General features: G+C 44.0%; 7 protein-coding genes across 7 annotated transcripts; 3 read left to right on the forward strand and 4 right to left on the reverse strand.

Annotated features, from left to right (window-relative positions):
• Positions 1-101: 101 nt before the first annotated feature.
• On the reverse strand, positions 102-1,286 carry ONS95_003585 (uncharacterized protein; the record flags this gene model as incomplete). Its single annotated transcript, XM_058496900.1, has 1 exon — positions 102-1,286. One exon carries the CDS (start codon positions 1,284-1,286, stop codon positions 102-104), a length of 1,185 nt encoding a protein of 394 aa, XP_058352842.1.
• A 360-nt stretch (positions 1,287-1,646) lies between these two features.
• ONS95_003586 (uncharacterized protein) lies at positions 1,647-2,946 on the reverse strand. Its single transcript, XM_058496901.1, has 2 exons — positions 2,744-2,946; positions 1,647-2,685 (listed from the first exon to the last, which is right to left on the reverse strand). The coding sequence occupies exon 2, from the start codon at positions 2,384-2,386 to the stop codon at positions 1,868-1,870; it is 519 nt and encodes a 172-aa protein (XP_058352843.1). The 5' UTR covers positions 2,387-2,685; positions 2,744-2,946; the 3' UTR covers positions 1,647-1,867.
• Positions 2,947-6,225: 3,279 nt separating this feature from the next.
• Positions 6,226-6,660, forward strand: ONS95_003587 (uncharacterized protein; the record flags this gene model as incomplete). The annotated part of the gene is made up of 1 exon (XM_058496902.1): positions 6,226-6,660. The coding sequence occupies one exon, from the start codon at positions 6,226-6,228 to the stop codon at positions 6,658-6,660; it is 435 nt and encodes a 144-aa protein (XP_058352844.1).
• Positions 6,661-8,155: 1,495 nt separating this feature from the next.
• On the forward strand, positions 8,156-9,160 carry ONS95_003588 (uncharacterized protein; the record flags this gene model as incomplete). Its single annotated transcript, XM_058496903.1, has 2 exons — positions 8,156-8,455; positions 8,504-9,160. 2 exons carry the CDS (start codon positions 8,156-8,158, stop codon positions 9,158-9,160), a joined length of 957 nt encoding a protein of 318 aa, XP_058352845.1.
• A 1,706-nt stretch (positions 9,161-10,866) lies between these two features.
• ONS95_003589 (uncharacterized protein) lies at positions 10,867-12,197 on the forward strand (the record flags this gene model as incomplete). The annotated part of the gene is made up of 3 exons (XM_058496904.1): positions 10,867-11,106; positions 11,165-11,310; positions 11,360-12,197. The coding sequence occupies exons 1-3, from the start codon at positions 10,906-10,908 to the stop codon at positions 12,195-12,197; spliced, it is 1,185 nt and encodes a 394-aa protein (XP_058352846.1). The 5' UTR covers positions 10,867-10,905.
• On the reverse strand, positions 11,953-13,781 carry ONS95_003590 (uncharacterized protein; the record flags this gene model as incomplete). The annotated part of the gene is made up of 4 exons (XM_058496905.1): positions 11,953-12,455; positions 12,527-13,024; positions 13,076-13,273; positions 13,336-13,781. 3 exons carry the CDS (start codon positions 13,779-13,781, stop codon positions 12,637-12,639), a joined length of 1,032 nt encoding a protein of 343 aa, XP_058352847.1. The 3' UTR covers positions 11,953-12,455; positions 12,527-12,636.
• Positions 13,782-14,523: 742 nt separating this feature from the next.
• ONS95_003591 (uncharacterized protein) lies at positions 14,524-16,053 on the reverse strand (the record flags this gene model as incomplete). The annotated part of the gene is made up of 1 exon (XM_058496906.1): positions 14,524-16,053. One exon carries the CDS (start codon positions 16,051-16,053, stop codon positions 14,524-14,526), a length of 1,530 nt encoding a protein of 509 aa, XP_058352848.1.
• Positions 16,054-16,160: the final 107 nt, after the last annotated feature.

A 16,160-nucleotide genomic window follows, 5' to 3' on the forward strand; every position in this document is an offset into this window, starting at 1 on the left:
CAACAACGACAAGATAGAGACAAAAGAAAGAACAATCAAGGAAAACGATCATACACCACCACCACAACACACCACCTTCAAGTCAACCAACCCGCCCAAGGCTACTTATCCCCAAACTGACTAAACTCCCCCTTCTTCCGCCCCCTCAACTTCTCCATCGGATCCTCCTTCTCCTTAACCCAAACCCTCTCCCCACCTCTAACCACATCCCTACACCAGCGTCCCCCCTTAAACCTCCCCACCACCCAATCCCAACACTCAATCACCGGGCCCGTATAATCCTGTCCCCTCCTCTCCTCATCCCCACTCCGACAACTACTCTCCAGCACACCATCCTCTCCAAGAATAGGATCCAGCTCCATAGGCTCGGACTTGGGACCTTTGGCATCCGGGTATGTGAAGAGCGAGATGATCGAGTTGGAGAGGCTGGAGCCGACGGAGGATTTGATGTAGCCGCTGGAGAAACCTTGGCTTGTGCATTGCGTTTGTAGGGTTTTGCACATGTCTGCGAGGCCGCGGTTGATTACTAGGGCGTCGCAGCGATCGCAGTTGCAGACTTTGAAGCCGGCTGTTCGTTCGCGGCCTGCGACGCAGACACACGAACCGCTGGCTTCGACGGCGACGGTGGTGTTGTCGCGTGTCATGCCTGCTGTGGTTATGGAAGATGGGGAAGCCTTGGCGCGTTGCACGACATAGTCATCGTGGAAGGGGAGCTTTGTGGACTCGCGGGCGCCGAAGTATTTGAGTTGGTCGATGTTGCGGCAGAGAGAGGTTATGTCGTTGTTGTTTGGGGTGGGGCCCGGGCGGAAACACCAGCTCTTTGACGAGGTTTCGGGGATGTCGACCAGTTGCGAGCGGTAAGGGAGAGTGCGGGAAGTGCAAATATCCCGGCGGGTGATGGTGGTATTGTTGGATCCATTGGAACTTTGGTCCTGCTCTGGAACTTTGTCCAAGGTGGAAGTTGTGGTGTTGGTTGGGACGCCGGCACAATTATTCCTATCTGCCTCTGTATTTGGCATGAGAGACGAGAAAGTAGACTCGAATTTGTCGACAGTGTTGTCGTTGGAACGCTTGGCAATCATTGATTGTGCTCCATATGTTTTCATTGAAGGGTGTGACTCAGTGCAGATTCTGGTTTGCAAGCCGTTCTTATGCTCATCCCATGCGATGTCCTTGCAGGGTGGTGGGTTGGCTGACTGAGGGACAACTCCTCCAGCGACGAGGTCAGGAGTCGTGGCAAGGAGGAAGAACAGTAGCTTCATGAGAGCTGACTTGGAGATCTGCATCTTGTGTGATTGTATTTATGTATTGTCTGATATGTTGAGAATTCTTCAGCGAGCTGCAGTGAAGGGAAGAGTGAGATGAGAAGCTATGTGTTAGATGAGGTTGTTTTGTGGGATATGTGAAGCAGAGAATTATTGTGCGGGATGAAGTCTGTGCTCTGAGGGAGGCGTCTACTATATAGATGAAGACTTTGAATATTGACTGGTGCATTGAGATCTGAACTGGAGTACAGTATTTTGATGTGGACTAGTACCTCGCTTAATAGCAGAAGTCAAGTTTGGGACCTAGTTGATTAGCGGCATGGAATCGTAATTGCTGGAATGTTGCACGACTAGCTCGCTTGTGCACTATCCTCTGGTCATCCGCTGAACAGTATTATTCCAGAATAAAGCTTTACTCGTTGCTCAACGCGCTACTTGCAACTTTCCATTCTCGCTATATTCCCTCGCTTGCTGCAATCGCTTGGACACAAGTCAATCTGCTTGTTCCAGACTACCCAATGCAGCACCTTCTTACCACCATCCACCATCTTCTCAATTCTGTTTCCAGCCCAGTATCAAAATGTGTGGTCATCCCCAAGACGTTAATCCAGTGTATTCGATCCTCCCCGAATATTCTGAAGCCGATTTCCCACATCGTATCGGGTCAATGTATACAGAACCCGGTCATGCACGCTATATTTCCTCACTATGTCTCTCAGTATCCACATCAAAAGTTTCTCCCTGTCCAAAGTTGTTGGGTATCGGTCCATTCTGTCGTTGAGGATAAAGGTCGCGAAAGACAATATCTGTTGTACCGTATAGACGGGATGTCTGCTGGTAACCCACTTGACGAGAACCCAATCGCCATGTTCGTGCTCTTTGACCAAACCCCAATCTACCTCCCACGATGCTCTATATTTATCGATTATAGAGTTCTCAAAAGGGCTGTAATGGTCGTAGATCGGTCGAGAGTGAGCATATCGAAGCCCATTCGATCCGATCAAGGTAGTTTCAGAGTCAAGGACAGGTGGGAGACACCGCGGCTGTTCACGTCGCCGGAAGTTCTGAAATGTGCGTCTCTGGTGCTGTTCTAAGGGCGTTATTTCGATGTTATCTGACATTGTTCTTCAATCTGGGCTGGGCTCTGTTGCTGACGTATGCTTGCTGGTGAGCAAGCTGATGGATGTAAACTTTGGGATATTGATGTCGAGACTGCGGAATGCAACGCAAATGGCGATATGATGTTTCTTGTCAATATATAATTGTTGACTGGTACACGCTTCGACCATCGTAAGTACTTTAAATGTATGGGTTTTACGTGCAAGAGGAAGGAACTGCCCTGCCCACCCGCTTCCCCAGACGGGAATCAGAAAGGGCGTCCCACGCGAAACGTCTATCTTTCCAGCTGTTGCTCAGCATCCTAAGAGGGACCTTTATTTACCATCGTGAAAAATACTTTGGAAATTTGGTGATTATACCTTGCCAGCCAAAATCTGAGCTGCGGGGTGGCTGCCGCAAACAAGGACTAGGCGTGCAGAGGCATCTTTCTCTGCTAAGTTAGGAGATCGGCTGAACTTTTCCAGTCGCTACCAATTGGATCAAAGCGTCGAAAGGGGGTGGGGGAGAAGTTTTCTGTCCCATGTATTCTTGCGCAAGTCGACCTAGCATAATGTCATAAATGGCTTCAGCGTAGTCGATAGTTTTCTCGTTCTTAGCAAAACGGGAATAGACGGCCGTTCGTTTACACTAACCCTAAACGGACTAGCGTTCGTTTTAGCAACCTAGAACAGCCGTTAGTTAGTTAGATCTCTAACGGAACAGGGTTGTTTAACCCCGTTTTAGTATAGTTCCCGCTAAGCCTTATATAAGTAGACTATACTACCCCTTCTAATAACTTTTAGAGGAAAGTCAGATATCTAAGTATTAAACTCTACTAATCTTTAGTATAAATATATAAAAATAACATTAAATTCAAGCTATAGCGTAGATCTTTTATTTAACGTATTATTTATTATTTTCCACTGAGTAGTTATTAAGAAAAAAGGGATTAAAGTTAAGTTACTCTTAACGCGATTTTTATAAGGAAACCTTATCTTTAAAACTATTAAAATACCTTCCTTAACTTAACGTCGACTTACAAATAACACTAATAACTACTCCAGAGGCTCTTTAACTCCTAGGAGATATAGAAATCATTAAGTATATCTTAATTTCGCTCCGCTACCTACAAAAGATAATATTATACCTCTAATTCCTATTAATTTAGACCTAATAACTTATAAAGCACCTTCAGAGCCTCCTAGCCCTCTAGAGCCTTCAGTATATAAAAACAAACGTTAGGTATAGATATTTCAGCATATACTAAGTAAGAATATTAATAAGAGATACTACGATAAGGCTATTAGTAAAGAGATATAGCGCTATAGCTACTATTCAAAGGTTTACTATACAAATAGTAGCATATAGTCTATAGAGAAGCATTTAGCTACCTATAGATTAAAGAAAAGTAATCCCCGGGGAACTACTATTACTTATAGTAGTTCTACGCGTTAATAACCTCTCTCTGTTAGTTTTAAACGTTAAGTTAAAATAGTAGACGAGTCTCGATTCAAGCGTCGGAATATAGGAGTAAGTAATAGTAACTCTATTAACCTAGATAAGCTAGAGCTTCTCTATACTAGGTAATATAAGTATTCTCACCTGTTTTTAATACTAACTTTCTATAGATTTATCTTAATATACTCTTAACCTTTACGACTAGTTAAAAGACTCGAATTCCGTGAACTCTTTAAATACCTCAACTCTGATATTATATGTTAGTTACTACACTCTCACTCTACAATTAGTATATAAGTAGAACGACAATTTAAAGCTCATAAGAGTAGAGTTAAAGATAATATTAAAAACGCCCTTTCAAAGATATACGTCTCTTATGATATATAGACTTTAATAAACAACCTCCCTATACTTACGATTATCTTCTATTACATCAGAGCTAACGGAATAGTAAAAAGAACTATAGGAGGAATAAGAGAGGTCTCTAGGAATAAAACAAGAAAGAATCTAGCCTCTATAGTAATAGAGGTAATAAAGGATTAAGAGGTTCAAGGGAAATTAGGGTATTTTATAATAGATAATATAGTAGATAATAACGTAATAATAAGATTTCTTACTCTTAGTAAGTCTACTACTTTCCTTATAGCTTTTACTAATAATTTAAGTGAGATCTTCATAAGTCCTTTAGTATTCGATACGACCCTACTACTTACCGATTACACTATACTAGCTATATTATTAACCTCACTACGAAAGCCTTCCTTTTTATTACTAACGATAAATCGATTAAATCTACAGAGAATAAAATAATAACAAACCGATAGCTGTAATAAATAATAGAAGAGATAAGGGAATAGTATTAAAAGGGACCTCTTAGGAAGCTTTATAATTTCGTTGTTTTTATATAACGTAGCACCTTATAGCTCTAAAGGTTCCTTACCTTATCTAGGAATCGTTACCTCTATAGAGATAACTCTACGTGATAGAACTCTTAGTTTTTAATACTTAAGGTTACTCTATTATTATAAGAAGCAATTAAGGAATATTTTACAACTTATAGAGATATAGAAATCGAACTAGATTACCTGGATACTAAAGATTAGAGGATTTTAGGTGAGATTAAGAGCTTTTTAGGAGTCCTGAAATTATCTACTAAGTGTCTTAAAGGTTATAGAGCCTCTCTTAACTAAGTTCTCCCTTTAATAGATTTTATACTTACTTACTTTAAGAAAACTAAAGAGAGGTATTAAGATAACGTTAAGATATTTGCGATAGTTAATTTAGGATAGCAGAAAATAGATAAATATTATAGTAAAAGTAACGAATCTCCAGCTTATACTACAGCCCTCTTATCAAATCCCGCACGTAAATAGTCGTATATTAAGAAGTTCTAGAGGCCCTCTTAGTAAGAGAAAGTAAAGGCAGCTGTTCAGAAGCTCTAAGATAACGAATATAAGCTAAAATCAACTATTCCGACTTCTCTGACACTTTATACCTCTTTTACTAATAAGTTCGAGCTCTAGCTACGTCAGATTAATACGCTAACCCTTATTACAGATAAATATAACTAATATTATAAGACGGAGTATATTTATAGCTATAATAACGCTATTAAGTAGTAGCTTAAGCCTGCGTAATAAAAGGCCTTTCTAAACCTCTCTAAAATAGCTCTTAATATACTCTCACTTCTAGTGATATCTAGCGATCTAGAACGCGCGTTTTCTATAGTAAAAATCACTCTTTTAGATCGTCGGAATAAGATAGGTATATATATAATTAAATATCTAGAGTATTTAAAGTCGTGGACCGGTCTAATTAAGTAGGAAATTAAAGCTAAAGATATAGAGGTTCAACGGAATACTCTTTTAAAAGGGCTAGGAGTAGAGGAAGTAACTAGAGACGTAGTAGAGGTAGATTTATAAGTAAGTTTATCCGTTCGTTCTTAGTAACAACCTCGTTCCGTTAGTTTATATACTTATAAAACAAACGGCAGTTCGTTATTAGGTATAGAAACGTCAGTTCGTTCAAAAGCCTTAAAACGACGTCGTTGAACAGCCGTTCAACTATCGACTATACTAAATGGCTTCCTCGTCAAAGTTTAGTCAAGCTAACGATCGGTACCTGTATTCTGAGCTACAGCCTAGACTAGCACGAAGAGTTAGATATTACGACTAGATTCTGGTTTATCCATGGTTTAAAATAGTGTATTCTGAATACCCAGTCCAAATGTAAATTGCAGGAGAAAAGTTACACAGAATATCTCTCAAAATTTTCAAAAGCAAACAGTTCCTTCCAAATCAAAACTTCCAAGCATACCCGGACAAGTTACCACATATCAAACCATCTGAAGTCACGGAATAATCACCATATTCACCATAATCACCATAATCACCATAACACCAAGATGGCCATCGAAACTATCACCAAGATTCCAGCCAACGAGCCAAACAAGTCCAGCTTCAAAACTCGCCCCACTCAAGCAGTGAAATATCGCGCCAGCAATTTAGTCATGCCTCAGTATGTCCGAGAATATCTCCTCAGACTCCCTCTCCAGCGAAGAAAGATCGAAGTCGAATTGCGCCAGCGTGGAGAATTCGTCCATGCCTTCTCGTGCTTTCATTGTGGATTTGCCATGGATGAGAATAATATCTGTATCGCATGTGGTCTAAGTTCCTTGCGTATCTTAAAGTGGATACGTATGCAACCTGAGGTGTATTCCCAGTTGGGGGAGGATGACATCTCCGAGTATGCGGCAGAGAAGGCGGCAGAGGAGCAGCAAGGGAAGCAAAAATACCACACTAGGTCTAAGAAGTTTATGTTGGGAGAGGATGCCGATTAGATACGCTCCTCGCTTTTGGAAGGCTGCTCCGTATATTTGGTCATGGTTCTGTTGTGTATATCTTAGCAGAATGGAGTCCACTGGCATCAAGTGATTCAAGTCTTATTAATGTCTCGTATAATTTGCTTAGAACCGAATCATCAGCACGGTACAAAAAACTATATAATGGTCATAAATGCTTGATTAATATCTAGCGTGAATTGCTACTGCCTCTGCAGCATATAAGGTCCCTGAAAAATGAAGACGTGAGAAGGAATGATGGGCACGTGACTATGCCTTCTTTATTTCCACAGGGCACGAGAAAGAGAAGCTGTCTAATTTAAAAATATATGGGGGGGGAAGATAGGAGCTCAGATTCCCTCCAACAGGGAATATGAGACAGGCGTGGGACGGCAGGTTCCATTGTTTGAGGAGACTTGACTGCTCTCGCTTATCTGGATCTAACGTATTTCATAACAAAACAGAACTTCCCTTCAAGTCATACAGATCTGGACCATGAAACCTCCAAGATAGTCACTAAGGTGTTGTTTATAGTGGTTTACTGAGAAATTCGGCAATATAATTTCCCTCAAAGTCGACAGCTAGTGCTTCCGTCCATATCACTCGATTTCTGCACCAATTTTCATACAGGAATACTGCACTCATTTTGCGAAATTGGTATGAGTGGATTGATCATTCGAAGCTGCTCTGCTCAGGGTATGATTGAATTACTTAGGTTTAGATCCAGTTACTGCAGTTCCTCGTTTCGTCTCTGCTTTTGCTTCGCCGCTCACTACGCTTACGAGAATCGTGGATCCACGAACGATGAGCTGGTTGTTTCCAAATCTGCGACCCAATGTGCTGCAACTGCGTAAAATCACAGTCCAGAATTCTTTGAGTACAGAAAGTATATACTGAAAAGCATGGAAGCGATGACACAATAGAGATAACAGAGGTAAAATTCTGAAATTTAGTGCATGTCAGAAACGCAAAGTTTGTTGTTCTTGTAAGAAACATCAGATTGCAGGTGGAACTATCGTGGCACATTTTGTGAGAAGGTCAAGAATCAGGAAATATTTGAAAAGAAAAAGTCGTTTTTACTTTCGGTTATGCAATGGCCCAAATAAACCTTTCCAGAGACCTATTCAGCTGCTTAGGTGCCGAGAGTTGTATGCATGGCCGACCTGGGCCGCCTTAAAGCAACCTCCACAGCCTCGCCCTTTGAGTGACCATAAACGCCTCTTCCTAGGCAGCCATCATGGGCTCCAATTTTATAAGTTGATTGTCACCTATCATATCTCGCCAAACAATCTTGTTATAGGTCAGGCGTACTGTTTTTCAGTCGGCCTTGTGCATGGTGCATGAATGCAACCGAATAAGCCTCAAACCAGAGACACACCTCGGCCAACACCGACAGGTCTTCGAAGTTAATAGAGAAACGTCGAAAACACCACTTCGTTCGTCACACAATTCTGTACCGTCCTGGTCTGGTTACTTTACTTTCTCATCATTCAAAATGCTTCCTATCTCCCATCATCTCGAGCAAGCTCGGGGCTCACGTACACGTCGAAGTCTGCAGCCACCTCGTGTACACACGGAGAGACCAGCACTGAAACTTGGAGAAGTTTGCGTTGGCTGTATTGTGTGGCTTCCGTCAAAAGACGTTACTCAACAAACTATTCGATGTATCAACAATGGCTGCTGTGACCAAGAAGAGCTTAATGATGGCGGTCACAACCATCCTGTGGTTGTCCTCAAGATCACGCAGAAGAAGGGCTCTGATGTACTTGGCGACCTCGTTTGTACTGTTGCATGTGTAAGGATTTGGTTTCTGAAATGTGGGAAATTGTGCTGATAATTCCAGGTCACGACATTCTCTGACACAACACTATCAAAGTATGTCTCGAAGCGCCAGTATAAAGTATCATCCATTCCCATCTACGATGCAGAAGCGACTCCAATTCCATCGGAATTAGGTTCAAACCTGATCCAACTGAGAATGGAAGAGGGCAGACTGAAGAAACAGTCGTACGTTCGCTTGCAGCACACCTACCAAGTTCCCCTCTCAATGCTACGGCAATATACATTTCGGAATTCCAGAGCTTTTAGACAAAGACTCTCAGAAGATAGCTACAAGACGCTGATGGGACTACTGGCCCGGACTCCCGAGAAGTATGATGTTACAAAAACTCTGCTCGAGACGAAAGATCGACGATTGCTGGCTCTGGCGAGATCGGAACTTCCTCCTGTTCGCCGAACACGGCCAACACATCAACCAGTACGTCCTGCCAGGATTGCATCTCACTCCAATCACTATGGATCCTACGGAACGACAATGGTAGATCAGCCAATTGGCCAATACCTCCCACCAACGCACACGTATCAAGGTAGGGGCTACATTCGGCGAGGATACACATCACCAGGTGATGGAAGCGAAGAATCGTCGGCTGCCTTCACGTTGGTGGTTGTAATAATAGTTATTGGCTTGTTATTATGGCAAGGGACAACTTTGAAGGTCTGAAAGTAATTGCAAAATTGGGCGCCGCAATTCTGGCAGAGGTAGCTTTAAAAGGAGTCAGTAGTGGTAGATATAGCACAGTTTCCTTGGGTCTTGTACGTCACGTCGTTGGTATTCCTGTTGGCTGATTGTAAATGGATGAATAACGAAGAGATTTAATAGCCGTGACCCTACTGAGATTTTTTGCTTAATTGGTGAGATTGTACTCCATCGGGACTTTTCTCCAATTGTATCTCCACGAAATCAGATTGCCGTAGACTCTCTATCTAAGGGCCAGTCACACGCAAATTCCATGGGCATAGTTCCGTTTATAAGAAAAAATTGTCACAAATCTGAACCTCCCTGAATTGTCGTGGACTGTCGGTTCAAGGCAAGCGGATCTTGTCTGCCTTTGTATCGCTTAGTTCAGGAGTAAACATGCAGTGAATCTAAAGGCTTGCTACTCATCCTAACATGTTATTTCAAGTTGGGTAGCATCCAAGCTTACAAAAACTTCTTACTATTGCTTAAAGATGTCGTCTATGGCAATACTGCCTGAATCTAGATCGATTTGATCGTTTGAGTCTCCGTGGAGTCACGTGATTACTGGTCGCTCCTTCGCGTGGGGAACAAATAGCTTGGTGTCATGCAAAACGACCAAAACATGATGTCTGAGGATACTTACAGTTCGATATGGAAGAATACCAGTTGTTCTTTAGATTTCAAATGGTCGGAATTTAGAATGAGCCAGATACCTTCAAGTGATGGAAATGGCTGAAGATCGCAGACTCAAGAAGTCTGCAGAAGGAAAAATTGGCGGACTATCTTTAGCTGACCTTCTACGATCTATGACTTAGATTTTTAACGTGTATACTTATTTCTTCAGTTAACTGATCATCAGCATCATTGCTGCGGTATGCATTCCCAAGAATGGCTCCGCCGACAATAATACTTGGCAGTAACCTCAACCCCTTGCAGTCGAACTCCGAGGCGCAGCAACATGCGGCCATAACGGTGACCTGCTTTGAAAACATCAAAATCTCATATAACCTTCGTGATTTGTTCCGTTGAACAAAGTAGAAAGGCTGCCAGCAGGAGCTGGAGCTTGATTTCACGAGAGATGCAGCTTCGGAACGATACAATCATTCACATCTGAAAAAGGTCAAGCAGCTCTCGTATTACATACCTTGAACTTAGACCAATCATCATGTGTCTAATAACCTGGGGTGCGTTATACTGGGCAGTATCAGTTCAAAAGCATGGGTAGGCTTGGTCTGTGGTACTTGTAAATACCCTGCGAATGAGAACCTCGTTCTGCACGATGGCTCCCAAAATAGACGAGGCATGCTACAATACATCATCATTGATCGAACGTACTAATCTCTTCATTGAGATCCTAGGTAACAGTTGTGACAACCCGCATATTTGTTGGTGATTGCGAGGCGTTCTGGGGAAGTCAAACTGGCACAGCCACTCATGTTGCTTCGTGCAGGGGTTGGGAATGTTGGTGTTGCAAACTTGAACTCGATACAACGACTATCCCATTGGACATTTAAGGTTATTTACAAGGTTGATGATCCGCATGAGCGCACCTGCGCCTTAATCCGTACATGTGTCATCTCGTTTTCAAGGTAGAAGGCGTTGGTTTGTTGTTCATCTGGTTTCGCGTTATGAGGGATCCTGCCGCTCACTTTTCGGTCGAGCGATCATTCTTTCTTGATGTCTTTATGAAGCACTTGACATGAAAACTCACCTTAATATCGCAAGTCATGCGCTTTTCCAGTTCGTTCTTTTGCAATATTTTCCTCTTCGCTACGAATGTTGTGAGCGAAGTTTTCCCATGGGTGGAGGATGACCTGATTGGAGGCCAGACCATAAATGTCAAGTACATCGATGAGGGTAGTACACCTTTGCTCGTCGATCTATCGGTTTTTGAAGTAGTGATATTCTCTGGAGGAAATGAATCCCCTGTAAGTGCGCCCATATTATTTCTTCAAGTAAGTGTGTCGGGTAACATGTATTGTAAAGGTGACCCTTTACACGTCACGAAGGTTCAATTTCTCGGAAATTCGTCAACTTGACGATCCAAGTGGCAACGAAATGGGATTCAAGGACTGGTATACGATCCCCATATCTGTACCTTGGTCAATTGGGCCGAATATAGCCCGCGGATAGTACGTTGCCGATCCATTTGCAAGGACTCACTGATGCATTGTGTTTCAGCTTCCTCGGATTTAGATCTCATTTCAAGCAGAATGAAAGCATCGAGTACATCACATATACGGCTCGCGTTTCTATGCTCAACAATGGATCTCTTTCGTCGGAAATCGAAGAGGCGGCAAAAGCGGACGGACAGGCGGGGGCCGGACCGCCCAGCTCCTGGGTTTGCAAAGGGCAACCATGCTCTCGATCGACAGCACTATCGTGGGTATACTTAACCCAACCAAAGCCCAAGAAGTTCGTAGAACCGCTCAATGAAAACCAAAAATTTGCGATAGGACTTTCTACTACAATTGGAGGACTATTTCTGATCCTCCTCGCTGGGATAATTTGGCGCTGTAGGCAGATACGGTCGGAGAAGAAGGATTCTAAAAGGAGATGGTGGAACAAAATACCATCCCCAGAAGCTGGGGCATCGGAGCTACAGGGTCGCAATGGGCCATATACAACTGCTGAGCTAGGTGGTGAGGGAAATCGCGGATCGGTATTCGAGCTACAGGCAGGGAGTATACGAGAAGGCAGCGATGGAACAGGCGACAAGAAATGTGTTTCATCTATGGAGGCGTTTGACTTTGAAGAGACACAAAGACTGCACCCAAGCGGTGATAATGTTAATAAAGTTGTGGGAAAGGAGCTAGCAGAGACACCGAGAATGGAGATGGATGGAAATGAGGCGAGAGATATCGATGAAATCTTACCAGTGGATCCTAAGCGGTCGAAATTCGGGTCAAAATACACCAAGAACCGAGACAGAAAACACAGCTCAGCACCAATACCGGATGCAACGACACGGCCACTTCGAGACACTTCCCCCCACGAATCTACAGCAATGCTGACATGATCCTCGCCAGATCCCTCAAGTACACCGGCTCCTGAAGTCGTCGTTACAAGACCGGCTTCATTTCCGCCGCTGCAACGTAATGCTGACTACGAAGCGATACCCAGAAAGTCTCCTAGAATGGCAGATGCGGATCTGGAGGCTCTTGCAGGGGCGTTCGCACCGCCAGCACCACGTCCAAAACCACCTCCGAAAACCGGTGGATGGGTGTATCGATAGAAATTCAAACACTGTAGAGAAATATAAGTCTTTGTTGCATGCCTGTCAAGACCAATTTTCGTCAGCTATTGACTAAGTAGATTGTTTTCGAAGGATCCTGGGGGTCTACATACAGCGGCGCTAAAACATTGCAACAAGCAGAAATATGAGACTCTTTTGAGGAAGTTATTGATGACGTTTTGACTATGGTTTCAAGTCCTTCCTCCGATATATAAAAACCTTTCTAAGCCTCTAGAGCAGGCGTATCAGCAAACAAGTATCCCGCCATAGCCTCCGGATACCTCTCTCCATGAACCTCAGCATTCTCTACTAGATTCCTGATCTCAGCCTCCTCCTCCTTGCTCAACTTCACATTAAAAGCCTCCAGATTCTCCTCCAAATACTTGATCTTCTTCGTGCCAGGAATAGGCAGAATATCATCTCCTTGAGCCAACAGCCACGCAAGAGTCAGCTGGCCGGCCGTGCAGTTCTCCTTCTTGGCAAGAGCTTCAAGCCCGTTCACGAGCTTGAGGTTCTTGTCGAAATTCTCGGCTGAGAATCGTGGCGAGTGCAAGCGGAAATCATCGTCTGCGAAATCAGCGCGTGATTTGTAGGCTCCTGTGAGCATGCCACTGTGGGGTCGTCAGTCACTGATTTATTTACGTATTGGGGTCAGAACTTACCGGCCGAGTGGAGAGTAGGCAACTGTTGCTACACCGAGCTCACGACAGGTTTTCAGAAGATTGATCTGAGGATTCTCGATCTCGATGCAGAATGGCGAGTATTCGATCTGAACGGCGTCGATATGGACGACCTTACAGGCACGACGGACAGTCTCTGATGAGACTTCACTGAGTCCGATATACTTGATCTTTCCCTCACTACAGATTCCCTGGTCAGAATATAATCTACTCATCAACTCGGCAAGATTCATCAGTCGTACCTCTGCAACTCAGCCATAGCCTTCACCGTCTTCTCAACCGGCGTCTCCTTATCCACACGATGACAATAAAACAAATCAATCGTCTCCACACCCAGCCTCTTCAAACTCGTCTCGCACGACTCCTTGACATTTTCAGGAGTCGAGTCGACGATCCTCTCGCCTTGGGCAGTGATCTTGAATGCGAACTTTGTGGCTAGGAAAATATCCTTGCGCTTCTCAGGGTTCTTGGCGAACCATTTTCCCACCAAATCTTCGCTGTCGCCATAGATTCCTGCAGAGTCCCAGAAAGTCTCGCCGAGCTCGTAGGCACGATCGAGGACCTTGAGGCGTTCTTCGTCGGCAGGAGGCTTGCCGTAGAAAGATGAGAGACCCATGAGTCCGAACCCAAGGGCTGGGATTTGGGGTCCATTCTTGCCAAGTTTGCGTGTGGGGAGTTGAGGTGCCATTTTGGATGTTCCTAGTTGATCTAATTATTTGTTGTATGGTCTTTCAAAAGACTTTGTGATCTGGAATCAGTCACATATCTATAGAATTCAATTGTACTTGGCGTCGGCGTTAACACAAAGCCCCAGCTGTGGGTTGTGTTTAACAATACGTCACCTGCTTAGGGCAAAAGAGCATTCTGTGGCATCATTTGGAGCGGCTGCTAATCCAATCGGCTGCTGATCCTATCGGCGATATGCCCTTTAGTTGCAGGCTTAAATGTATTTATCTCCACTTTCTGCAAGTTGGTGCGTTAAGATCATAAATCCGAGCCTATTCCCGTGGACCCTTCAACCATAATTATTATTCCACAACCAAACTCGTCATGAGAACATTTATCTATCAGAATCATACCTTCATAAGCGCCTTGATTTTGGGTATTTCCGAATCCAAGTTTTTCTCTAGATGAGAACCAATAGCCTTCATTGCAACGGAAATAGGGGATATGACTGTCAGCAGGGCTCGCTAATTGGCATTTTGGTTTGTTGACTTCACTACCCCGCACTTGCACGTGACTCGAATACCTCTTAAGATTGTCTGCAGCTCCTTTCAAGAAATGCAAGTTCGTACCTTCAGCTGGAGTTGCAACACAATCCACAGCTTGCGCCCCAAGATCCTTCAAAGTGAGTGATATATTAAACCAAATACATGTTCAATTTTCTATAAACCTTCGCAAGCAATGTTACCACCACAAACCCAAACAAACTAAACGATATCCAGTCCCTCCATGACGGTTCTCTTCACGCTCTCCAGAAACAGCTGCACATCTTTATGCTCATGAAACACCATATTATACCCAGCACAAAGGCACATCTCCCCTTTCCAAGTATTCACAGCCAATCCCAGCGCAATCGACAGTTCCGTCCCCATGCACCAAGGATCCAGTACCTCGAATGGTCCGTATCTATGCTTCACGTGATAGTCCGTGATGCCTCTGCTAGATAGCGAAACACTGGCACTCTGGGTTGGAGCTGGTAGAGGAGAAGATACAGAGGGACAAATTGGGGTGCGAGCAGCGAAACAGAGTGCGGCTTCCAGCAGATCCTTCGGGATAGCTTCCTCCTGGTAGAACTTCAGGACTGTGCTGAACTCTTTTGGACACGTTCTGGCGATTGTACTTGCTGATGAGGGGATGATAACATCGACGACCATCAGGGAAGTAGAGTTGGCGTGGCATGTCATCATGGAGAATTCGGGACCGTTATACGGCTCCCGGCAATATTTTCGGAGACTCATGATCACGTAGCTCACGTACTTGGCTTGTCTTTCATGCTCCCCACGGGCTTGTAGATCTCGAACGGCAAGTGCGATGGCTGCATGGATGACTTGTGTTACAGTCGTTTTCCTGGCTTTGCAAGCTGCCATGACCCGCTGAGACTCATCGAAAGTGAATTTGAGAGTCGAGGAGCGCGTTTTGCCTGGTATTGAATCTGCGTTCTTCGATGGAACTGAGAGAGCGTTTTCACGATTTTTGTTCCTCTTATCTCGGACCACCTTGAGATCCTGATCTGTGAAGACCTTGGTTGACGAAACACCCAGCATAGTCCGAAATGGCGGAGCCAGATTTCTGTGCTCATTCCCGTATATCACATCGGGTATATTATCCTTGGCCATGAACGCCTCTGCAGTGAAGCCAAGTAGTTTATCCATGAAAGCATATGCTGCCATGCCATCCATCACATCGTGTCGGCACCGAAGAATGATGTTGTATTCAATGGTTGACAATTGAGACTGTTCGTTATGGAGATTTGGAAACACGAATAGCGCAGAAAACGGAACTGGAGGATCGGAGTCTAAAAACTCCTTCGCGGTCTGCGTGCCATGACAGAACGTGAAGGTTTCTTCGAGCCATTTATCGATGATCTTCTTCTCATTCGCCACCCGGTATGTACGATGCCATGAATTGGTCTTCGGGTCCAGCTCAACACTTGATGCCAGAACAGGACAGTGGTACCTGATCTGTTTCCAAGCATACCTCAATGACCTTTCAACCCGAAGGTCAACTGCACGTCTGTCATCTTCTGGAGACAATGGTAGAGAGATCCCAACATGTACAGTGATTGCGCTTGCTGTCTGACCTGTTCTCTCCCAGATTTTGGCATTTGTAGTATAGTATAAGTCTGGTTCATCGAGAGGCCTTGTGTAGATACCTGGAGAAGATTCTCGCCAGTTGCTTGAGGTTTCTAAGACCATGACTCTTCTTGGAGGTGAGGTTGATTGATGGCTTGAGGGCATGAGAGCGCTTTCTGGATGTATCTTTATATCATTTTAGCGAGATGATCATAGTCCTTGTGTTCCTTCCTTTTCTAATTTCGTAACATATACTTGGAAGGAGCTCGGCC

This window comes from Cadophora gregata (assembly GCF_030347475.1).
Source record: "Cadophora gregata isolate MNR1 chromosome Unknown scaffold_13, whole genome shotgun sequence".
NCBI lineage: Eukaryota > Fungi > Ascomycota > Leotiomycetes > Helotiales > Ploettnerulaceae > Cadophora > Cadophora gregata.

What these genes read in the sequence shown, in the direction of transcription:
- ONS95_003586 (XM_058496901.1), bottom strand. Translation starts at nt 2,386, where the DNA reads ATGTCAGATAACATCGAAATAACGCCCTTAGAACAGCACCAGAGACGC.